This window comes from Phoxinus phoxinus (genome assembly GCF_949152265.1).
Source record: "Phoxinus phoxinus genome assembly, chromosome: 23".
NCBI classification, from domain to species: Eukaryota; Metazoa; Chordata; class Actinopteri; order Cypriniformes; family Leuciscidae; genus Phoxinus; species Phoxinus phoxinus.
Window position 1 is genome coordinate 5,506,296 of NC_136898.1, and position 26,908 is coordinate 5,533,203.

General features: G+C 36.1%; 2 protein-coding genes across 5 annotated transcripts in view; one reads left to right on the plus strand and one right to left on the minus strand.

Moving 5' to 3' along the window:
* Positions 1-2,743: 2,743 nt before the first annotated feature.
* atg10 (ATG10 autophagy related 10 homolog) lies at positions 2,744-26,177 on the minus strand. Its single transcript, XM_079598718.1, has 8 exons — positions 25,807-26,177; positions 23,088-23,182; positions 20,281-20,403; positions 18,745-18,867; positions 12,066-12,198; positions 11,566-11,663; positions 5,926-6,023; positions 2,744-4,661 (listed from the first exon to the last, which is right to left on the minus strand). The coding sequence occupies exons 2-8, from the start codon at positions 23,088-23,090 to the stop codon at positions 4,562-4,564; spliced, it is 678 nt and encodes a 225-aa protein (XP_079454844.1). The 5' UTR covers positions 23,091-23,182; positions 25,807-26,177; the 3' UTR covers positions 2,744-4,561.
* The window catches only part of ssbp2b (single stranded DNA binding protein 2b), a 71,977-nt gene continuing 70,108 nt past the window's right edge, over positions 25,040-26,908 (plus strand). The window contains exon 1 of one of the 4 annotated variants that reach the window (XM_079598716.1): positions 25,040-25,349. In XM_079598716.1, the coding sequence (XP_079454842.1) occupies positions 25,294-25,349 (56 nt within the window). In that variant the 5' untranslated portion in view covers positions 25,040-25,293. Of the gene's footprint in view, positions 25,750-26,908 lie in introns of all 4 variants that reach the window. The other 3 variants (XM_079598714.1, XM_079598717.1, XM_079598715.1) reach the window with 3 other exon arrangements.

Genomic DNA, 26,908 nt, shown 5'->3' on the forward strand with positions numbered 1-26,908 from the left:
TATGTATACTAAGGTCTCAGAGGAGTATGTGTGTGCAAGAGAGAAAACAAACAAAAGCTGTATCAGTCGGAGCAGATCGTTTGGAACGTGTCCAGTGTTTATGCAGCTAATTTTCTGATTTAAACACATTTACAACCTCAGCAGTGCCTTTACTTTATAGCAATGCCTCATGCTGGCTTGTTATGATGCATATATAGTTGTAAATACATCAGATATGACATACATTTACATGTCTAGACTCATGCTCCAGGCATTGACTGAAGTGTACAGCCCCAATAAAAACACAATTAAAGTTTTTTTTAAAATGATAAATAAACTCTGCTGCTCTACGGAGGCTCGGAAAACACAACCCTAAGCATTTGGAAGGCAATCATTAATGCAGAAGCACAAATTTTACTCTCACGGTAACATATTACAGATGAAATGACCTTGTAAGAGAATGTAAGAGAAAACCTGATGGATTGATTCTGCATTTCCCTGCTGTCTGGTGTAGACATGCAAAAGATGGGTTCTGTTTGGTTTTATCATTATCTGGATTGTGCTGGAAGCCAGGATGATGTCTGGATTAATTGGACGGGAAAGGGGTCTTCCTTGTCTGGAATATCACTGCCAGATAAACAGTCTCAGGGAAATGAAAAAAATTTGTGAGCATGCCCAAAGATACAGTAAAACCTGTCGGGAAAATAGATTTATTAAATTATTTTACTTACATCTGCACTTACTAAAAGTACTGCAGCAGGTCAGCAGTGGTAGCAATACCATTGTATTTAATATACACCAATATTCTAATTATCATATTCATATGCCAGGGTACTACAAGGCAATGTTGTTATTGTTATAACTATTCAAAATAATTGAATTAAAGCTCAAATAAAATGAATCTACTTAATGAAAAAATGTAAAGCAGCATTTTTACAGCACACATGATAAAAAGGACAAACTGACAAATCATTCAGCTGAGGTGCATAATGATTAATATGGCCAGGCAGTTTTACAGTAGTAATCTGAACATATATATATTTAAGTCACTCTTAAGAAGGCCTGAATGTCATTGTATTAAACATTGTTACTTTTTTTTTTAACAATTAAGAGAAAAAGTTTAAGTCTGAAATAAAATATAAAACATAACCAAAAGCAGAAATGTAGCATTGATAACTAACTGAAATGACTAAAATTATTAAAAACTGAAATAAAAATGTTAAGCTATAGATTGTTTTGTTTTTTAGAAACAATAACTATTAATAATGGCAAAAATCTCATAACAAAATGACTAAAACTAAAATAAAAAAGAACACTGAAAACTAAATAATGATAGCATGTAAAAATAAAGGTCAAATAACACTGGTATTAGATATCAAAATAGCAATAAGTGTCAATTAGCCTAAATGTTTGTCTTAAATTGTTTTATTCAAAACATGACACCTTTTTGAGAAAAGTGCTTGAAAAGTGAGCTAGTGCTAGTGCTAATTTTCTTCTATAATAAATTCTACTTGGTATTACAGTCTGATATATATATATTTTATCTTTATCTTCAGTGGCCAGATTATCTTTTTGAGTCACTTGCTCTTCGGTCAATGGCGGCTCCTAGTGGACAGGCGTGTAAACTACAACAGCACACGCTGGCCAACAGATGTCAGCAGCGGCTCGTTCACGCTCACGATGGCATTTTAGTTCACAAATTTAATTCCCCATCTCCATTAGGAGTGATCAAACTCCATTAAGCAACACCTCCAGTGAAGCATGTAAAATAAATGGGTATTTGTTTCTAAGGCAATTCTAATTTCCTTTCCCAGTCTAATGTAACAACTCCTCCAGATATACTAATAATATTGAGGTATGTCTAAAACTTACTCAATATGCTACTTGCTTCAAATAGACGTTCTGCACACAATTATAAATGTAACTGGAATAGTTCACCCACAAATGAAAACGTTGTTATCATTTGCTCACTGTTGTGCTGGAATATCCAGTTTGAACGGCTAGCTCTGTCTTGGAGCAATGCTAGCTGGTTCAAGCTAGTCATTGGTATTCTGTGGAGAATAATTAACTTAAACATTAACTAAATGTTTTGCGGAATGTCTAAGCTGTTTTTTTCCATACAATGAAAGTGTTGAGCTACAAAATGCTTGGAATTGAATGCAAACATGACATGTGATATCTAATTGAATGTCTTACATTTTGTACCATGACTTATAAGACTTGAAATAGGCCAACACATAATCTAACATTCATTGCACTTTTATCACGCATTTTTTCACACTTGGAGCTTGACAGTCACTAGATTCATGTTAATTGTATAGCAAAAAGGACATTGGACATTCTGGAAAAACATCTCCATGTTTTAAAAAACAACAGATGGATGAAAAAAAATGACAAAATGCTTACTCCTTTTTAAACTATTCTGTTAAATTAATTAGATGTTATCATTTACTCACCCTCATGTCATTCCAAACTTCTTTCTTTCTTGCAAGTAATGCTATAAAGGAGACATTTTAGAGGTTCGCACTCAAAACATACATTTAGCCTACCAGGACAAACCATCCCAGCTAACAGGGAATGTTCTCATAACTTTGGCTAACGTTGTGGCAAGTTTTTTTTTTTTTTTTTTTTTTTTTTTTTTTTTAAGTTATTCACAAATGTTCTTCCTGTTCTTAACAGACCGTTTGTTCAAAGTTGTCTGGTCTGTAATGTTCTCAAAACGCCATAAAAAAACGGTATTTTTCTGAAACTTTTTTTTTTTTAAACGTTAAAAAACTTCCGTTCAGAGAACAATTCCTATAGGCTACATTGGATCCCTTTATGTTTTGTGTCTAACATTGCATTACCAAAAAATATTATTAAAACGTTCAAAATAATGTTCGTAATTTAATGGTAATGTTAGCAAAACGTTCTTAGAAGATATTTTTTGTTAGCTGGGATAAAAGCAAACAGTCCATGGTCATATGATAGCTTTGTGTGAGGAACATCAAGACAAATCTCCTGTTAAAAGCATAAATGAAACCAAACAGCATTATTACATCTTGTAACCAAATGTGTAGTGCCAATTTAAAATATTTGAACTCTGTAGCTTGACAGTCATTGATTTTCATTTTGGGGTGACCTAAACCTTTACAAATGTCCGTTTAAGAAGCAGGTAACATATACTGTGATCCATCTATGCGTTTCTCTCTCTCCTCTCCATCATTCCTGTCCGTCCATTAGAGCGAGATGCTCCGGGTAGGAGGCTGACCTCCTTACCAACACTGATACAGTCCCCTGAGAGACGCGCGCCCCATTTAGACATGCTGACTGAGGACTTTCACCGTCTTCTCTCAAACTCTGGACTCTAAACTCAGCTCCTCCGTTCCAGACAGTCAGGATTTCAGAGGGATTCGGTTCCATTCAACTGCTAAACTGTGTTCTGGCACGGCACGCTACGTGGATGAGTAATGAAGAGAAATGTCAGACTGCAGGGAGACACAACAGAAAATACATCAGACTATTTACTTTGCTTACAAGATGCAAGGTTATACGAATAATGTTGTATTCCAATTTCAGGCCTCAGGAATGTCAAAAATAGGCTAAAGGCAGCCTGCTCAACAACACCCAACCAGTGAGGGAAAATATTGAGTCACACACACACACACATGCACGCAGCTGGAGACAAAGACTCAGAGACATGTTTGAATAGCAATCCTCCATATGAAAGCACAAACAGCTACTTGTGCACGATTGTTACAATGCCATCAAAATGCAAAAAGAAACACCAGCAGAGGAAAAAATATGGTTTGCCTTTTAATTTGGTGATAGTGACATATATATCCTGCACACATCCCAGAATTGAAAGGTTCTGTAAAAGACTGCAGAATCCAGGTTTCTACATGGATCATCTGAGCAACTGCAAATGCTAACGGATCTGTGATATCTGTCATATAATATGGACATTTTATGGTTGGTAATAAAAACAAAGATTTACAGTACCATTCATTTTGTATACACTACTATTTAAAACTTTGTAGTCAGTGTAATACAGTACAAAATAACAAAAACTGTAACAAAATACAGTATAACAACAATATTGTGAAATATTATTCATTTAAATGAACTATTTTTATTTTTTAAAATGTCAAAGCTGAATTTTCAGCATCATTACTCCAGTCTTGTGTGTCACATGATCCTTCAGAAATCATTATTATCAATGGTGAATGTTGTGCCTAATATTTCTGTGTAAACCCTGATATATATTTTTGGGGATTATTTGATGAATTTTGAAGTTCAAAAGAACAGCATTTATTTGAAATAGAAATATTTTGTAACAATCTAAGGCAAACTTGATGAATAAAATGATTTAGGGCCTACTTTTTTTTCTTTTTTTTTTAACAGTAACGCATAAATGAATAATATTAATACAACTTATTAATACATTAAGTTCACAAGCTAGCTCAAGAATGCTCTTAAAGACTCTGTGTCTTGAATGTTCAAGCATTGCTCAGCACTTCTGAACCCTCTTTGAGACCCTCAGCAGGGTCACAGGTGTCCTTCACATCCTCTGGGTCAGTGAGTCTGAGACAGCAGTGGAGCTTCAGTCTGGAGCGGACACCTCGGTGCAGTAGCTCAATGGGACGTCCAGTCCGACGACGGGGCCCACAACACTGAGCCAGCTCACGATATAGTTCACCCTCCTGAGAACAGAACAGATCATCACAATGCAGTGCTGCAATTTGATTTTTTTTTATATCTAATCATATATTGAATGGATATGGCTAAATCGATGGATATGCTAGATCTGATAACATTTAGAGCTAAATAAGACGGATATAACACTGTGAGATGATATAACACCATTTTAAAATGTTAAAAGATGATTTCTAGATCAAATCAAATGTAATGCTCTTCATTACCACACAAAATAATGTTGATTTGTCCCTCATTTAAAATAAAAGTCTATGGGGCAAGTATTCTGGAGGGTTTAAAAGCAGAAATTTAAAGCTTACTTTTTTTAAAAGCATGTACATCAATTAAAGTTCAAATTAAAACTTAAGCTGTAAAAATCTAATCTAAATCATATTTTTTTGTGGACGTTGCTTGGTGGATAAAACTGATAGATATAAGCTTGGTTTTCTGAGGCTTATTCAATGAAAATCACAAAAATTAAAATAAAAAAATTATTGTATTTTATTTGTTTAAAAGAGTGCTCACAAACGCTTATTTTACATTTTTGTACTTATTTTCACAAAATATTATTATTAATTAATATTATATTTAATTAATAGTTTAAAATTACCATTACAACATTAAAATATTACATTTAACTATTATGACATTTATTAAATATATATATATATATATATATATATATATATATATATATATATATATATATATATAATTAAAACATTATATATTTATATAATATAAATAATTTATATATCATTGGAATTTCCTAAAGTAATGATTTATGGATAGTTAAGTCATGCCTATTTGTGCAGATTTGAACCGGGTTTACTTTTTTAGTTGGTCAAGACAAGACAGAAAAGGTTAGTCAGCGATTCCATCACATAGTTTCATGCTAATATAAGTAATGTTGAAGTCAAATGTTATGCTTATGCATAATTATTTTATATTTTAAACATTTATTCATTATGCTGTCTGAATGCCTATAGGATTCCATTGGAAGTGTAATACTCAGTCGAAACATATTTTCCACGGTTTCCAACAAGCTCTTGACTGAATTTCACACAGCGTTCCTATAGCACAAACTGTAGAGCACGACGCTAGCGACACTAAGGTCATAGGTTTGATTCCCAAGGAATGTGTGCGCAGATAAAATGTGTATCTTGAATGCTATGCAAGAAAAAAAAAGCATGTGATGAATGTAAATGTAAACCCAGAATATTAATTTCACAGGATGCATGACTACTGAAGCTGCAGCACAGAGACACTTACTTGTTTTCAGCTTGTGCCAAATCCAGAGCAGGTTTCATAAACTCCTCAGTGCGACATGGATGAAGCATGAAAAACGGTTGGCCCAGTAAAGGATGTTCCTACACACACACACACACACATTGCGTTCAGTTCTTTGTTAATATCTATTCTGACCTCATTTTTTATAAGGAACAGGTTCTCACTGTCACACGCTGTAACGCAGACATTAAACCAGTGCCACAACATGTGTTTTTCCATCTTAACTCAATGTTAACTAGTCACACGATACTTTTCATTACCCAAATTCAATTACGCTCAAAGCTACGGATAAATTAAAAAGAAAATTACGAGGCAGACTTAAGCAAATCTGCCATGCAACACATGGTCTTCATTGGCACCCTGCTGAGCCGCTCTCGAGTGAGTCTCGCACACTGGAGGGCACTCATGCACAGCAGAGACGGAGGAATGTCCGACTCCTATCCCATAATACTACACCATCACGGACCGCTTCTTATGGAGCATTGGAAGGAGTCACACTTAGGAAGAGGTTTGGAGCCAAGGCAGAAGAACAATCTGAAATGTGACAATATAACATTTCTGTCGAATCGACAAGAAATGGTGATACTTCCGTAACCTGATGTAATCAGAAACAGAATATTCATATTTATTATCAATTCATAAAGAAAATAATAATAAATGTAGAATTAAATATAAATCCAGAAAATGATTGTAATTTGTTTAAAAAAGTGCTCACAAATGAACTATTTTACTTAATTAATATGAATGAATAATTATTAATTATAATATTATAATTGATCATTATAAATTATTATTTTAAAAAGTTGGTCGTAATGTAAAAATTATATAATATTTAAATATTATTTACATACTTAAATGTACAATAAATTAAATTAATATATAGAAATATATAATATTTATTTAAATTATGAATAAATATATTCACCGGGAGTGTGTGCCGGGAGCAGCAGCTCATTTGCATTTAAAGGGACACAAAAAGGAACATTTTTATCATGCTGTAAAAAATTATCTGTGGGGTATTTTGAGCTAAAACTTCACATACACACTCTGGGGACAACAGAAACTTGTTTTACATATTGTAAAAAGAGGCATTATACCACCCCTTTAAATCACCTTTCTTCCCCATTCTGATGCTCAGTTTGAACTTCAGCAGACTGTCTTGATCAAGTCTAAATGCATTGAGCCATGTGATTGGCTGATTAGATATTTGCATTAACAAGCAGTTGAACAGATGTACCTAATGAGTGTGTGTGTGTATAATAATAATTACATACATTACTTTGACTGTCATTATGCACTAGCTTTGATTTTACAGACACAAAAAACGGCTAATAATATTTCTTTCTTTTTTTCCCCCTTTTTAAGTAACATATTCAATTGCATCGACTTAAGAACCAAGTGGTAATTAAACCACAAGCCAGTTTGAAGAAAGATTTTCAGGTTTGAGCACCAATTCAACACCAGAACACAAATATTTGGAGGAAAAGGTGTAAGTGCGCACTTTGAAGACATTGCAAGGTCTGAGGGTGCCATTTGGGACAGAAACTTTTTTGTCCGTAAGCACCCGTTTAATCAGGTCATCCAAAAACCTTTTAAAAACTCTCCTCTCCGCAAATAAAAACAACCTCAGTGCACTGTCACCATCTGCATTAAAATTCACAACATCAACTGTCTAGATCTATTGCTCTGTTACCGTTCAAGCACCAAAGACATGCTGACTCTTCAAATTCCCTCGACGAGACCTCACTGTTAGCATCAGCGAGATAGAGTTGGACTTTTTCAGGTTATTTGTGAATAGCAATGCCATTGTGTTCCTATACTGCGGCACGATTCCAGCTCGGTCAGTCAATTATCATGACTTCATCTACAGGCCTCATGGGAGAACAGACTGAATCACTGTGCATACCAAACTGTTGTGAACGTGGAGGCTAAACGCTGACTTTTAAAGTCTTGTTCTGTTGAAATAGATGCTTCTGTAAAATACATATATACTGTACACACACACACACACACATGCATTCAGATCACATACAGTCTTAAATATAAAGGTACTAAAAGTTGCTTTTGCAGTGGTTCCCAATATTGGTCCTGGAGTACTGCACATTTTAGATGTGTCCCCAAAAAAACACACCTGATTTAACTCATCAGCTTGTTACTAGATACTTCAAAACAGGGGCAGTCTAATAGTTAGAGGGGCAGTCTAGTAACCCGAAGGTTGTGGGTTCGATTCTCAATACCGACAGGTGCCCGTAAGGCACGTAACCCCCAATCGCTCCCCAGCCGCAACAGCAAAACTACTCCATACTCGCTACTCCTAATGTGTGTGTGCAGCTGTGCACTAACTTGGATGGCTTAATGCAGAGGACAAATTCCAAGTCCGGGTAACCATACTTGGCCTTCACATGTCGCTTTCACTTTCAAGACCTAAAATATGTGTGTTAGATAAGAGAGACATCAAAAATGTGCAGTTTTGGGGGTATTTAAGGCCTATATAAAAAAACACTGCCATAGAAGAACCATTTTAGGTTCCCCAAATAACCTTTTAGTGATCAGTTCTTAATAGAACCATTTTTTCCAATTGAAAAGAACCTTGAACATGCATGGAACCTCAGAGAACCATAGCTGCTTATAAAGAAAAGTTCATTTTGGTTCATTTTCATTTTCATGGCACGCTTACACTCTGTTCACTGACCGTAATTTATTGAGGCCTTATTGGGTCCTCAAGAGAGAAGGGTTCTGCGTTGTCCTAATCTACTTTGCTACCTCTATTATTGGTTACGCCAAGAATGCGATTTGGGTTTAAGAAAATTGGGGAGATAAAGAAGAGAACGAGAGATATAAGAGGGTAAAAACAGAGAGTGCAGAGAGAAAAGCGAGAGACCGAGCGAGAGATAAAGAGAGAGAGAGAGAGAGAGAGAGAGAGAGAGATTGGCGTCACTGCTCGTAAGGCCTTGATGTGAGTCACTCATGTTTACCTGCGTCAGATGCGGCAGTGTTCCATCTCCTGAGCACCTCAAGACCCTCAACCCTTCCCGAGTCTCTCCCTCTGCTTTTACTGCCGTCCCTCTCCTCTAATATTCTCCACTGCCTCTAATCTGCCTTTTTCTGCATCTATCTCTCCATCCATTCACCATCTCCCAGTAATCACGCCTACGGATCTGTATCCCTCACAGCCTAAGCCAGGCAGCACTAAACAGCTGGAATCAGTTTTTCCATACGATCCAGGAGATCTACCAGCGAGGAATGTCAGCCATCAACGTAAAGTTTGATCCACATCGTTGCTCATTATGTCCAAAAACAGAACAGCTCTGATTGTCATGTAAACCGACCAATCACAGTTTTAGGATGCATTTACACTGTAGGTTTTGATGCAAAACATTTTGCCATTAGCAACTAAAACTTTTTTACAAATATTTGATTTACCGGTATTTTAAAATAACACACGGACTGACAAGCGATTAATTAATCGGCACATTGTGTGATTAATTACATTAAAAACTTTCAATCACACAGAAATTACCCCAATTAAACAATTAAAGTCATAATTGTTTTAAACGATAAAAGCATCAAATAGAAATTACAGAAAATAGCTTTAGAAACATATATTTTATTTGATTCAACATAATTTATTGCACAAACTTTTAGGCTACAAGATTTTTTTCTTTTTTCAGAAGGTGCATCTGAATTGGAATTTAGATCAATTTACAGACCAAAGCAGTTTGGTTACAAAAGATCTTCTTTAAAGTCCCCCTGTAGTCAATAATTGTATCCCTTAAACTCATTTTTTATTCCCAAAATGACATATTTAAATGTTTTTTCCTTGAAAAAAAAAAAACTTCATGCCTTAAAATAGCTTGAATGTAACTCTACACCCTTACCTCATTTAGTATACACTGTTCTATGAATATGCAAATTAGCCCCGCCTCCACGCACTCACAGATCCACTCATTGACGTAATTTGTTACAAGGTAGTTTGCGACGTCAGAAACACCAGCGATTTCAAACCGCGTTTTTGAGACTGTCTTTGGTTCACTGAAAATACTCAGCAATGGTGTTGACTTATGAATTTGCACATGGTTTGTCTTAAAGCATATTAAAAACATCACATGGACAAATAAACAACATTAAAAGCTTGATTTTCACCAGAGGGGGACATTTTTTGGCTATCCCCCAAATATGAAATTATATATTTTCATATATAATGAAGTGATATTCTAAATAAGAAACTAAAACTGCCAGTAGGTAGCGATAAATGTCTAAATGAGTAAGTCAGTGAATCATTCATTCATTCGATTCGTTGAAACGGCGGATTCATTCAGGAAGTAAATGGCTCTCTTAATGAATAGGCCATTGGATCATTGGTTCACCCGATAGATTCGCTCAAAACGCAGATTCATTCAGAACAGACAATATAGTGTTCAAAATATAACACAATAACTCCTTATTTATTGAACTTGTATAAAATCAATATCACATTCATACTCGTGCTATTTGGGACAAAAACAGCACTCGACGTGATATTGCGCTCGTTCCTAGTGTGATATTGCTTAACTATATCATATGATATAAATAAATACAAGAATATATTTAAAAAACAATCATACAAAGGCATTTTTGCCCTGATATCTTGAATTTTAGGGAGATTCTAACTGCATTCTATAGGCTCCATCTATCGTGAGTTGTTCCCCTGCATCATGTTCGTCACTAGCCTAGAAATCTAGACGCACCCTAGCGGCAGCAAAATGTATTTTGCAGCCAGGGCAGTCTAGAAACTCTCCATAGATCTTCTAGCTGCAAAAACCTAAATTGGATCAGGCCAATCACATCGTGTATAGAGTAGGCGGGGGCGGGCTTAACATGTGACGACAGAGTTGCGACGGCTGCCACTTGAAAACAAAGAATGGCGGCTGCGGATGGAGAACAGCGTTCTTTCGAATCGGCTTTGGCCGCGACTCTGGAGGACTTGGAGTTACGTTTTTCTTTAAGAAAAGAGCAAAGAACGGCACTTAAGTCATTCTTAAAAAAGGAAGAAGTGTTCGGAGTTTTGCTGGACCGGATCTTTGCCGCTCTGACTACGTCACCTTCTTCGTTGCTCTGGTTGGTTGTAGCGCTATCCTATTGCGTGCAGAGGGATTTTGAGAGACAACCGTTTATCCCGCCCCTCGGATTAAGCCGCGTCTATGGAGAGTTGCCAGACTAAACATCTTGATGCAAGTCTGGCTTGCCAGGCTAGTTCGTCACCAATGAACTTTATGAAATGTAGGTCTGGGGCAGGGCCGTTAAATCACTTTATTCACGTTATTTTTACCATAATCGACAGCCCTAATATATAGAGGTCGACCGATAGTGGATTTTACCGATACCGATAACCGATTATTCAGCCGATATTTTATTCCGATAACGATAGTTCCACCAATCAACTATCGGCACTGATATATCGACAAAACCGATTAATCGGTCGACCTCTACTAATATATACTAATATATATATATATATATATATACACACACACAACTGTGTATACTATATTACCCTGTAACCAGTTGAGTCTGGCCAGATGATTTTGAGAAAGCAACTGTCAAACAACAAATTCAGTTTACTCATGACGTCACACACATTACCTGTTGGGTCAGCGTGTCCCAGGGACCCTGTTGTAGTCTCTGTCTATAGTTCGGGTGAACATTGCTCCACACCTCCTCAAGAGACAGGGGGTTCCCATCTGTAATGAGAATAAGGTTTTTTAATCTGATTGCAGTCCGTATAAGTGATCACTTTAAAATGGTTGATGCTTGCATGTGCATATTTGCTAACTTGCTCAATAACAGCTTCAAAAATGTTTACATGGCAGCCTTTAATTTATTTACAGCACAAAGTCAAACTTTGTTGAGCACAGGCGTAAGTCACCGCTCTGCCTGCTTTCTCAAAACTCAAAACACTCCTGTTGAGATGGGATCTCAGTGTAAATGTTGAGTCTGTTTTTGCAGCGCACATAAAACGGGACTTTGAGAAAGCAGAACACAGAGGGTTCGGAAATACACACACTGATAAGGGAAGCAGACAGCATATAAACAAGACTTTGCAGTTTAATGATAGAAATGCAGTGAGAGAGAATGTCGTGTACCTAACGTAGAGGCTCTGAAATAGAGGACGGGGATCTGATAGCTGCAAGAATACAGAACGTGGTATTCATAGCGCAGCACAGCATGAATTTCACATACTGCCTGAACTCCAGCCGTTTCATCCTCAACGTTTGCCTAGAAAACAAGACGGGAAAAAGATAGAAAGTTAGAGATTCATGCCAATTCATGAAATAGATGCAGCCATAAATGCAAGGGGAAAAAATGGATGCAGATTCATTTCAAGTCTCAAATTTTGAGACAACGTTCTAAGTTCAAGGATTAGTTCACTCAAAAATTAATATTCTGTCATCATTTAATCAATCTCTTGTCGTCACAAACTTGTATAAATTATTTCAGTCCACAAAACACAAAAAGTTTATTAGAATGTTCACACTTCTCATTGTCATACACAGTTGTATTTAAAATATACTTTATATAAAATATAAACATTTTTATATATATTTTAACCCGTCGATACATTTTTATATATTTATTATTATATATATTTACAAGATATTGCACACTAAATAGCTTCAGTGTAGCTAGTATTAATGATTTTGACCTTGTATAATATTTTAACAATAATATTTATTATTTTAAACATTATCATTATTGTTAATAGTTATCTAATAATACAAATATAATATATCATATATCATATTTATTATTGTTATTTAATAATAATATTATTAAAATATTAAAGATCAAATACATTAATAGTGGCTAGTTATGTTAGTACAGCAAGGACCCATCAAATTGATCAAAAGCAATTGTTAAAGACATTTTTCATGTCAGAAAAAATGTATTACAATTTTTTTGCTCTTCTGAACTTTCTGCAAATATACTAAGCAGCACAATTGTTTTCAAAATTGAGAATAAGAAATGCTTCTTGAGCTTGATATCAGCATGTTAGAATTATTTATGTTTATGTTTTGGAGCTCAACAGCATCGGTCCCAGTTTATTTTCATTGTACAGTCAGAACGTTCTCCTACACTCTCCTTCTGCGCTCCAAAAGACAGTCATTCAGTATAAACTATTCTTATACAACTTCTTCCACATAAATACTAATTCGGTTTAAACCGCTTTAACGATCTTCTACAAGAAAGGAACTGGCTTTCCACCTGCAAGAAGTCATGAATGGAGCCATATCGCATATCTGATCAATGGTACATGAGCAGACTTGTCATAAACCCTGAGCCGTGATGCCAAACCCAAACGTGCATCCACACCACCCAGCCATCGACATACGCAAGTGATTCATCGACCAGCATGTGACTTCATTCTTCTTCACATAACTTGACTGATGAACATGAGACCTCCTGAACAGTCCGTGTGGGGAACAACATGCGTTTACCTTTTTGTTTTCCTCTTGCATCCTTCATATATAGGATGTTGTTGAGATGTTGAGGGAGTTTGTACATTCCACCCTTTATGTTGTGGAACATGACTAATGGCATCATGCACAGGACCCTCGAGCGGGTCCATATGCACAAATGTTGCGCAGACTATTAACCAAGGTTTCGTCTCTTTCATTGGGCGGTGCACACTGGATTTTCTTGCTCCTTCTCGACCTGCAACCCCTGGTGATTAATTGGCTGTCAGAATGTGGTTTAGTGCGCTGCAACTTGCACAAACACAGATAAACAGGAAGGGGTGCCGTCATCCTAGGGAGGAGTTAACAACAACCATCCCAACAGTGCTGGGAGCAACTACAACTAAAAACAGCAATGCAACTAACTTACTGCAACCACACTTTGTGGACATTACAGACTACATCACATTAGGCTCTCCAGTAACAAGCAACGTTCACCAACAAGTAGCGATGTAACAACAACAATCTTGCACAGTCAGGTTTAAGTAAATTGGTTAATTTGTACAGCTGTGAAGACAATGTAAATAAAACAATTAAAAAAGAAACTATTCACTGATTCGAGTCTTTGTGCAGCATTTTGCAAGAAAACCTTAGTGTTTAATGCCATGCCATTGATAAATACTGCTTTGATTAAATTATACATAATATAAATTATTATAAATTATTTAAATTGTTATATTATTGTTAAAAAAGATATAGCATCCTTATATACTGTAGTCTCAGTCTAGCTACCATGAACCTCAAATAATATTTATTATTAATAATATAAAAATATATTTAAATTTTTTATTTTAGATATTTAAAAGATACTGCACCCATATATATATATCATTATTAAATTATTCAAGGTCAAATTCATTAATAGTATACAACATATATAAATGTATATTAAAAATATCATCATCAATAATAATAACAAATATGCTCAATATTATTATTAAATAATAATAATAATAAATATTATTAAAATATTCTAAATTTTTTATTAATATGTAACTAAATTAAAGCTATATAAGAGTGCAATATTTTATTTAATATCTAAATGTATATATATATATATATATATATATATATATATATACATATACATATACATATTAGGGCTGCCAAAAGATTAATCGCATCCAAAATAAAAGTTTGTGTTTACATAATATATGTGTGTGTGGGGTGTATAATTATATATATATATATATATATATATATATTATATATATATATATATATATATATATATATAAACACACACAATCATGTATATATTTAAGAAAAATTGGTTATATTTATATATGTTATATAAATGTATATACAGTATGTAAATGCAAATATTTCTTAAATATATACATGACTGTGTGTGTATTTATACAAAATAATTATACACAGTAGGCTACACACACATATATTATGTAAACACAAACTTTTATTTTGGATGCGATTAATCACGATTAATCTTTTGACAGCCCTAATATATATATATATATATATATATTATTTTATAATTAATACATATATAATATTATTGTCTATACATTTAAAAGATATTGCATGTTGTTAGCTTGTAGCATATAGCTGGATTGTAATAGAAAGAAAATGTATAATAAAAGGTCTTTGAGCGCTCCTAAATGGCACCTGTGATGTGATTTCAGTCACATGGAAGCGGCTTTGAGACGCTATGACATCACTATGGCCTTTGCGGTCCACACTGATATGTGCAGGTTTAATTAGCGAAAGTGTCTGAGCGACAAGTTGGATCACCAGAGGCGGTGGCTGTATCCCTGGCAAGTTCAATGCAGGCTCAAGGATTCTTCACGCATCCATGCCTTCACTGATAACATCTCCTCCCTCCCATACAAGCGCAGTCTTGAGAGACACAATACTACTGTTTCACATCCGACGTCTGTCAGGAATAAAAGAGTTTGGAGAGAGGGAAGGCAGGTCAAATAAACAATGACGTCATGCTTTTTCCAAACAGTACCAGCATTGAAAGGAAAAATTCCTCACCCAGAGGGTGTAAAATAATGTGCGAGATGAGGAGTTAAAAGAGAAGAGAAAAAAGCATTAAGTTTCAGGCAGAAACTCGTTTAGCTAAACGAATATTCACAGCTCTCATTCAACCTTTGCATAACTGACTCTTCGACTGCATTTGGAATTCAAATAAAGGACAAAAGTTCAGCTGCCGAGCGCGCGCCTCCAGAACACGCTTAAAATGTTCAAAAGGTCAAGTTTAAAAGGGGCCGTTTATTAACTCTGAAACGTGTTTCTAGCAACAACAACTGGCATCCGCCACCGTTTGTTGTCATTCAAATGCTGCCGTGTTTACGTTCAAGCAGGTGTACAGACGTAACGGTGCAATCGCTAAACGACGACACCTGCTCAACTCCACAAAAACACAAGGAAAGCAAAGGGCTGCGTGGCACACTGCAGCAGACGCTGTGAATAGCATCTTCTAAAGAGGATCTAACAGAGCCATGAGCTCAGGTATACACTTTATATGCGCTCCGTTTTTCACTGTCAAAAGGAAGATCAATACTGGACCCGCAATAGTAGAGTAGAAGATGTTCCCCTTGCTTACCTGAATACCAGCATTCGGCTGGGTAATTTCAGAGGATGATGAAGGAAGGGCTCTTTCATTAACCTAAATAAGCCCTAATTACAGGTTTAATTATCCTAGTAATTCCGTTTACATTCTTCGCACTTAAAAGATTAAAATACCTTTTGCTTCTGGGTGCATCTCTAGGGGAATAAATAAAGATTTCTTCCTTAAATGTGGTTAGATAGCAGCTACGAGAAACTCTAGTGTTGGTCGAGACCCAAAAATTAGTCGGTTCTGAAAGGAAAAAAAATGCTAATTGAAAATAATTAAGTGCATCTATTCATAGTTAGAGTTATAGTAATATCTTTTGTTGACATTAGTGCAGTGCATCTAACATAAAAGTTTTAGTTTACATAATACATGATGCATGTATATATATTATTATATTTTATAAGTCTCTGTGTCAGTGTACACATATATATACACACACAGACATATACTGTATATAAATATAATACTATATATACACAAACATATATATTATGTAAACAAAAACTTTTATGTTAGATGCAATTAATCGATTTGACAGCACTACACACACACACACACACACACACACACACACACACACACACACACACACACACACACACACACACACACAGTGAGAAAAGCTTATTCTGCTGTCTACATACTGAAGGACGGTTATTCTTGTTTACTGGCCGCTTCGTGTACAGGTGCTCATGGACAAAGAGTAACATTGAGCACAGAAATCAGGTGTGTGGCACTGAAAAGGTTAACCCTGATAGATTTTTGTTGAGTGAGGCATTTATTCACTCCCTAAAAGAATTCCACCACTCAAAACAGGATGCCACAAAAAAGAAAAAAGCAGTCCTGGTTTCCCTAATCTTCCACAGATCTTTTTGATTTTTTTTTCTTCCTTTCCTGAACAATGGAAAAAGGAGACTTTCTTGTAGCCTGCAAGCTACTGCTTGCTGCCGAACAGTTTTTTCCAAGGTCAAGTTTTCTAAATGTTCTTTTATGCAGGGCATGTCAGGTGACGTGCGCTGTGGCACGACTGCACATGAGACTTCAGAATGTTGAGGAGTGAACAAAGGAGATGCTGATGTTGAGTTAGTATCACGATAGACAATGCTGGGTTTTGTGCTTTGGTGTATCAGTCATTTATCGATGGATAAATCTTACAAAAATATGTTCAGCTCACATTTCACCTCCAAAGCAAAAGAATGAAGGAAAAAAAATTAGCATACACTCGTAAAAATAAAGGTTCCAAATGGGGGGTTTCACAGTGATGTCATAGAAACACCAATTATTAATTCCCCAAAGAACATTTCAGTGAACAGTTCTAAAAAGAACCACTTTTCTTAGTGTGAAGAACATTTTTAACCTGTTTGCATATAAAGAATCTTTTGTAGAAATGGAAATGGTTCTGTGGATGTTAAAGATTCCACTGATGACAATAAAGAATCTTTATTTTTAGAATGTAAAGAATTACATAAAAACAAAGCACATTTTTAGGACTATCGAGATTTTTGCTTGAGATTTAAGTTAATTTCCCTTCAAAATTCTTGTAATATATAAGACAGGGGATTTATTATTTTTTTTAGTTTGAATACTATCCTCAGTTGTTTAAAATAGTATGGCAATAATCAAAGTTTGATCAAATGTTTCATTTTCCAATGTAAGATGATACATTTTTACATGATTTGTTATATTTACTTACCCATTAGCAGATTTTGACTCATGTATATTAAATATAATATAAGCTTTGTGAATAATCACAGTGATTTTACCAGTTACTGTATGTTTCCTAAACTAAGCAATTTGGCTACCTTTGCAGATGATAGTTACTCTGATAAAAAAAAGCTATATTTAAGAGCAAATACTGAACATATATTAAGATATAGTAGAGAATATCATTAATAATTAGTGTGATTGATCAGCACTAACCACAGAATTATCGGCTGGATTGCATTATAATCAGTTACTTCATAAAAACAAAAACTGCTTTCTCTAATGGCACTGAAATATGGTAAAATCTCCTTCATGAAAGGAGACGGTGTCGAGTCTTCCCTAGTGTGTGTGAGCTGAATGTAAATATGCAAGAAGTCGAGTCATTTGCAATCAGCCGGAAGGGCTTACTAATGAAATGGGCTGAGAGTGGAGGTATAGAAAAATCAGCCACAAGGCACAACCCCCATTTTGGAGGAGATCATTAAGACCAGCATACCAATCAAACTATTTTGCTGATACTAATTTCAAAGATTGTTTAAAAAAAAAAAAAAAATCAAGCATACTCTTTTAAAGTTTAAATGTCACTCACAACCATTTTTCCCCTGAATGGAAATGCATGTAGTGTGCAGACAAAGCTAAACGATTGTGTGTGTGTGTGTGTGAAACACCCGGATGGACAAAAGAGCATAAACATATTAACAGTCACATAAAAGTGTATGCCAACATTTGCAAGTTTTTCCAAAACTAAACCCCGGCACGGTTATAAAGCAAGGATTTATTTAAAGTGTTTCCTTCAGGTAATTGATTCAGTATGTGGGGAAACACTTAGGTCAGTCTTCGTTTTTGGTGACCCATTTATAAGTGGGCAGGCTCATTACACCCAAGAACCGCCCCCCAGTTCAGAGACAGTACACTTATATGACCAAAATGGGTAAAATGAAATGACTTGCTCGTCGAAGGTCAGTGCTCAGTGTTAGGGGTTGTTCAGATCACTAACAATAGTAATAATGATACTTGTCTTACCTGAATGTCATCTGTAAGAAGGTCCATGTTTTCAGCCTGCATGAAACACCCGTGTTGTTTGTGCAACACGCTTGATTTTACAGGGAGGAGAACAGTTTTCTTCATGAAGCCTTCATCAGTGCCCTGGAACAAAGTCAAGCCACAACCAACATCAGATTAACATAAAACACTGGCATGTAAAAGAATCAAGAGCACCTAAAGACTCTCAGGAAACCTGTCAAGAACATATCTGGGACATATTTAAGCCTAAATTAAATTAATGAAATTATTTTATATTTTTAAATATATATACTCTTTTTATAACAAACATGCATTTTTCGTATTAAAAAAAAACTTTGACAATTATTATACATATAGATTTTATGAACTCATTAATTGAGGGACAATGGAATATTCACGCTTTTATAAGTTACATTTTTTTCATTTAAAATCTAATAGTGAATGCAAAAAGGTGATTAAAAAGGTGGTAGAAAAGATGGTAAAAATTGAGACCAGTTCTGTGACCTTACATGTACACTTTCCCTTAAAATCTCAAGACTTAACTCTTTGACATCTATAAACAAAATGTCCATGGACATGCATTTTTTACATTATGGTAGTATTTGTAGCACTAACCTTTAATGCATTCCAATTTGAGAGAAGACAAACAAAGTGTTTTTAAAGAGCCCATATTATGCATCTTTATGAAGTCATTTGGTTTGGGGGTCTACTAGAATAGGCTTGAATGTTCAAAAAACACATTATTTTCACATATTTTAGACATTGTTGCAGGCAGCACCTGTTTTCCTAGTCTGTCAGTAACACCCTTTTTAGTTCCGGTGCCACTGCTTCCAGAGAGCGCAATGTGCTCTGATTGGTGGACTGAACCAGCGTGTTGTGATTGGTCGACAGCTTCCAGCCTGTTTTAGAAATGTCACGCCCCATTCCAGAACCCCAAGTTTCAACACACTACTAACTAACTCAACCAGGCCTCGCCCCATTTTTTTGCATATGTCTAGGGCAGAAATGATTTAAATGAGGAATTTTGTAACGAGTTTGTTCCCGGAGAAAAAAAAAATCAAAGACCACAATCAAGACGTTTCAGGGAGTTCAGTAATAGTGCGCACTGATATAAAGAATAACTCCCATTTGGAGGGGCTTTGTGCTTTGTAACTTTTTCAAGCTCAAACAGCAACATTACACACTAAAGAAAGTTGAAAATATACAAAAGCATTTATAAACATTAAGTGATGAAATGTTTCTGTTCCTCGATTGTTGCTTTGCATATAGGTAATGTAATGTAAATGTACTGTACCATTTTTAACATACATTATTGTAAGTGAGAACCTAATAATAGTTGAGAAATAATGAGAATATTGAGAGAAAGTGCTGAATTGTTGTTAAAAGTAAGGTCAAAATAGGCTTAATTTTCTTCATCTTTAAAATAAAAATCTCTTTCTTGACATGTTTTGTGAGATTCACCCTTAAAAGTTCGTTCTTTTATTCTTAACCTCTAAGGACTACAAGTAGGCCCAAGTACTCAAACATTCACTTCACCTTGATCTGCTCCCAGCTCCAGCCATCCTGGATGGTCTCAGAGTGTTGGAGAAAGAGCCGACAGCAAAGCCGGAAGGTCCTTTCATCCAAGTAACATGATGCAGGGCTTCTCTCACCTGCCATCTGAGGGTAAGAAGAGTCACATTTAAATCTCTAACAACCAAAGATGACTTCAACTTCATTCTCCAAAACAAATTTCATTTTGACATTAACATTGTAAAGTCAACATGAAACGCCATTCATGACATTTCACTTCTGGTTACAATAGGCGATGAGATAAGATAACATGCAACATCTTGGTTTAATGCACAAATATGCTAACCGTGCACAACTCCAGGAATCTGTATTAAAACAATTCTATGCCGACTTATTCCATCACAACTTTAGGTTGCTGCATCATAACAGCAGTTCTGGCTTCAATTACTCTGAGGAAACGGTTGATTCCCTAAGTGGCCCTTTCCTGCTCGTGCCTCTTTCACCCTCGCTCTACGTGAACAAGGAGAAATGAGAAACATCAAACAAACCCATTTATTCACATCTTTACTGATCAGCCGCTTTAGTGAGCATCTACAACTCCAACTAAACGGACGCAACATGGCTTGATTAATTACAGCGTGTGACACAATAAACAAAATGTGCACACACTTGAGTGGACCAGCAGTGTATGTGCGTCTAGTTATAGCCCAATTCTGACATGTGGGGAAAGAAAAATTGAAAGAGGTGGTAAAATGCCCTTTTCACAAGATGTCAAATAAATATCTGATATCCCCAGTGTGTGTGTGTGTGAAGTTATAGAACAAAATACCCCACAGATATTTCTATATAGCATGTTAAAGTTGTAACTTTTTGAGGGTTTGCAAAAATGCACCGTTTTGTGCCGGTCCCTTTAAATGCAAATGAGCTGCTACAGAGGGCGGGGTTTCAAGAGCTCGTGTGTGTTAGCAGCTGCGATTACCTCACGCAGACACACACTAAAATGACAGAAACTGTTCTGCCTTTAATGTTTAAACGGAGTCAGACAAAGAAGATATTGTTGGAATCACGTTCAGAACGTTTTTTTCTTCTTCTAGCTGATGAACAATAAAAACATTGACAGCCAATCAGAATCCATCCTGCTAAAGCATTAATCGAGCTCAAGCATTTAAAGCGACAGACGACAAAACCGCAGCGCCATTCTATCACTTATGAACAAATGTTATTGTTCGTTAGTGTGGATGCTATCTTTATGGTTATTGTTCTTGGTGTGCACTGTGAACAGGCCTTTAGAGTGTATGGTATTAAGTAAATATGTCAAAATGTGAAGCACTATTATTGTATGTCCAATTTTACAGTTCTATGACTAAAGTAGTAAGAAGTAAAGCATAAAAATGATTTTCATGGTTGTTTTTAGTATAGTCATAGGTCAACATGGCGAATATACAGTGGCATATATACGGGAATGTATTTATAGTACACACTCACATACTAATTCAGTAATCAGAAAGTATGATTTCAGATACCACTGTTTTCACACAGGTTTTCACAAACATGCAAACATTGGTCAGCCAAAAAGATAGTTCCGCCCAAAACTCGTACATTGGTCAATGTCAATCAACGTTGTGCTTCGTCATGTAGTAATTACCGTAATTTCGAGATGACAACATGTGCCATTCTACTTGTAGCTGTTCACGACCTCAGACTGGGAATTATGCATTTCTATGGCAACACTATCAACGCCTAAGGGTACATTTACACGACAACGATGTACTAAAAACTGAAAAGTTTGTCAAAGTAGAATTGTCAAAGCTATCTCAGTTCAGACAGATCCACGAAAACAGAAGACGACGATGTCACTTTGTACACTGAACACATAATATGCATGCACATGACATCACGGTTTTCACAAATTCACATTTTTGTAGTCTGCGCTGAGACGATAACGGAATCGTTTTCAAAAACTTGCACTTTGAAACCCGTTTTCAAAACTTTGCATGTTCAGGCCCCCAAAACACTGTTGTCGTGTAAATGAACAGCCAAAATGCATGAAATTTGTTCCATTTTTAGTTGAAAACGGTGTTGTGTAAATGGCCACTAAATTAATCTGCGGTGGTCAGGTGGTGCAACAGTCACGAGGTCGAAGCTCTAAGAAAATTCCCAGTTTACAGGTTGTAATTATGAGTTCTACCGTGAATGCTTTTTACTCATATTGTTTTTTTTGACAACAATTATTACTTAATGCCACAAAATAATAGAATTTCCACTATTTGCTCATTTAACATATGACAGTTTTACTAACTATTCTTATTAACATGCATGTTTAATATGCAGTTGTCTATGTTCATTAAGTTTGGATGGCACGTGTTTTTATTATGGAATAATTGCACAAATCAACATTTAAACTCGACTTCAAAATATCAATGTCGTTGTATTTTCACAACTCAACTATATTGACGTCTGCCTCTTGAAACTTTATAGCCTGAATCAGATCATGTTTTCAGGGAACACCCTTTACTGATACTTAAGTTACATAAAGCGTTATATGGCATCTTGACTGAGCTGAGCTCGAATACTACTACAGCACAGATAAAGATAAGACTCAAAACAGTTTGAGCATCAGCGCTCGTGTCACTTCAACCGTGCAACACAGGAGAGCCACTATTTATAAAATCAGCAGCAACGTTGCTGTGGTAACTGCAATGCACTTTCTTTGACTTTATTATAATTTCTAAAACGCCAACTGTCTGACATGTTACATGGTTGCTGTGTGACTCGGAACTGTCATAAAGAACATCCACAGCAGCGCAAACTGCTCTATCGGTCTGTCTTACCATGATCTCACTCGGCTACTTCCGGGATCCTGAGCGCAGAGGGGGTGGAACGGAACAGCCAATGTTATTCAGCACAGGCGGTTTCAAGCCGCCCACTTTGGGGGAAAAAGCACAGCGCAGACATTAGAGGACAGACAGCAGTTAAAACATTCGCCAAAATAATATACACAACCGAAGAGAGAAAAGATCAGCGTCCACAACCAGGGATTTTCGACCAAACTAAAGACTTGACGCATTTATTACTAGCTATTACATTTTTATTTCTCATTTCTGGTCAAAACAGACTATTTGATTATGCATCCACAATTTCGACCCATAGTGTATTTAAAAATACTTTTTAGTAGTAAGAAGGAAGGGAATAAAACAAGGACCCTTTAAGGTCATCTGTCTAAAGTTATATAGTAGTTATTAACAACAAAAAGTATCTAGGACTTAAGAGAGGGCTAATCATTCATCATAATATCTTATAACATAAGCACATTTTCTGTTATCTGAATATATATATATATATCACCTACTTTTCGCCACCCAATCAAATCCCTAATTTTTTAATTGAATGCTATGTGTTACCAGGAAAAGTGTTACCAGGACCTAGTGTTGTTTGCTAAAATATTACAATCGCATACTGTGTAGGTGAAAAACAGTGTGACAAAAGAAGTGTGTTTGAATTCACAGTACTCATAAAAGAGTAGGCAAAAGGTACCCGGATGATCTACTTCTTCCGGCGAGATTCTGAAGTGTGCTTACGATGGACACTTTACTATCCCACGAGGCCACGGGAGAGGATTTATGAATGGCAGTGAAGCGACGCAACTGATGCTGTAGGTCACATGATAATCACAACATGGCAAATGTAATAAGATTATTATTCATACTAGAACATACTTTTTTAGTGGTTGTGAAGTATAATTACTTATTCAAAATAAGTACTCAAAAGAGTATGTGATTTCGAACGCAGCCAATGGCTGACCTGCATACTAGCATTCATATGTTTGTAATGCTGCTAGTATGCTATTCTGAAATCAGCCCGTAAGCTACGGTCTACACAGGTGGACAATGTAAGCCATTTCAGAAAAGTGAATTGTATTTTAATCAGTTTATGAAAACATTTTCTTTTCTTTGGAAAATCGTGCAATCAATGAACCATCCACAATAAGATGAGGAAAGTAAATAGTCCATTTTGATTTGATGTTGACTTACATTGTCTGTGTTTACATGCGGAAGAATATTCTGATATGGTCCCATTATGTAAGCTTTGTGTAAACACAACCATTGCAGAAGAAAATTAAGCCAATATTCCAGTTTCTAAACATCAAAATAAAAGCGTTTGCTTCAAAAAGTTGAAAATGTTAAGTCATATAAATCCCATATTTTAAATATCCCCCATACATCTATATTATATATCATTTTTAAGTATTTTTCAGAATAAAGGCTTAACCAGAATTTGAAATTTAAATGAAAAAAATTGCAGTGCATGGTCTGGTGGTTCGTGCCCTACTTTAGTTTTACATTGTCTAAAATCCATTTGTCTGCAAATATCTCCAACACAGAATACAATTAGGCTACTAGCTGATTCATAAAATATGTTAGGGATGTTTTGATTGTCACAAAAATTACCATTTTAAAGCAGATTTTTCCTTTTCTATGTTCTATTTTGCTGTCTAAACTGCTAGTGCCATTCATTCACTTTTTAGAAGATAAACAAATACAGTATTTGAAAAACTAAATATGCACAAACAGTAGTTATCACTGTACTTTATTAAAGAGATTAGCACGACCCAAATAGTCTTATTTCAATCCACACTACATGCAGAAGCTGAAGAATCCGCTCCACATTTGCCATATCGCTTTAAATTTGGCCAGTGACAGTAGAGGGTGTGATTGCTAGTGAAGGGAACAGCCAGTTGTTTAAAATCCCTCTCAGTACGGTTTCAAATTCCCCTCAGTGCCGGGTAAGACGAAGTGTGTGTATGTGTGTGTGCGTGTTTCACAGACAGAGTGCTGGAGATAAGAAAGGGGTTGTGTTTCTGTTGGGGCGGGGCCGAGTAACTGTCACTCACGCTAGTTACCCAACAAAATGGGCGTTCCTTCTCGGTGCTCTGACCAATGAGAGGAATCGCTCCTCTAGTCACCATGGTGACGGGGTTGTGTCCGGGGAGGCTGTGATGGGTTGACAGGTGCGTGACAATCGGAGCTCTCTGCAAGCATGTACGCCAAAGGCAAGAGTAACAACGTACCGTCCGACAGCCAAGCGAGGGAAAAGTAAGTTTTATTTATGAGGGGGGGAATCTCTATAATGAAGACAGCGCGCGGCCAGACTTTTAACAAGAAGCGGATGCGTTCTGTTCCTCGGATGCTGTGTTGTGTCTGACAGTGCTTGTAGTTCATGCAAGAAAGTTGTTGTCAGTTATCAGTCACGCGCTGGTAGAATTTCTTGCGTCTAATTAACGCGACATGCCGTCTTTAGTAAACGGGTAGCACGCGCAGAAGTTAAGAGATGCGAAGACTAAACTTTACATGTGGACTATCGATAAAAAGAGTCAAAATCTTATTTCTGCATCTGTAATATATTTATATGTGTTTACGTACGCAAAGTTGCCACGGGTAACGAAACGCTATATAGCCATTTCAAGGATTTCATCTCATTTAGTATTGGAGTAAGGTGAGTACAGAAGTTTCTGGCTTTAAAAGAAAAGTGCATGAAATATACAGTACGTACCCGTTACAAGTTTAAATGCCCATCGCGGCCAGTCAGCCGAGCTGCATTTCGGGGAAACAAGTTTATTGTAGCAGTCCGTTGTTATTAAAAGAGCGAGATGCTGTTTCTCTGTTCTGTGCGCTCGCAGGAGAGAGTATATTGGCGTTCGGTTCTGGTCTGAAGAGTTATTGCGCACGCAGTATAGCACGCGCAAGAATATGATTGACGTTTCAGCATGAAAAGTTCCAGCGCGTGCGAGTTTGACTGACCTGTCATGGAACTTTTCGCGCAGTGCACGTCACTCATACTCTCTCACGCGCGCGCTACATACTCTAATATACTCGCGTTCTATCGAAGCCCGTCGCGCGCAGTGGCTTCTTGTTTGTGGCAGTGGCAGTTATATAAGATTTTTGGCTGCGCGTGAGTCTCTGAGGATGGTGATGGCACGACGAGGGGTCCGTTGATCCGAGAAGAACATTTGCCTGTATTATATATTACACAGTATTTTATGGGTATGTTTGTTCGTTAGATAATGTCAGAAACGGAATAACGTAAAGAACGACTAAATAAGGAACGATTGAGTTAGACTGATCTTGAAATGATGCCCAGTAGCCTAACTTGCACTTATAACGGTCTTCTTATGAGGGGATTTTTTTTAAATGTAGGAGGTTCCAAAATACCTTTATCATATTGCAGATTTAGTCTGTATGTGTTAGTAATATCATATTGAAGTTTGGCCTGTTAATGTGGAGATTTTAGAGTATTCGTGTCTGTCTTGTTTGTTATGAGCTTTCAAAAATGAATACCCTAAATTTAAAGGGATAGTTCACCCAAAAATGACAATTCTTTCACCATTTACTCACCTTTATGTTGTTCCAAACCTGTATGTTTCTTTTTTTTGTTGAACTAAAAAGAAGATATTTTGAAGAATGTTGGTAAGCAGACAAGTTAGTTGACGGTAGCCATTGACTTGCTTCCATAGTAGGAAAAAAACACTAAGTCAATGGCTACCTTCAACTGTTTAGTTAACATTCTTCAAAATATCTTCCTTTTTGTTCAGTGGGGGGACATTCATACAGGTTTGGAACAAGTGCTAGTGCATGTATTAAAAAAAATGTTTAAT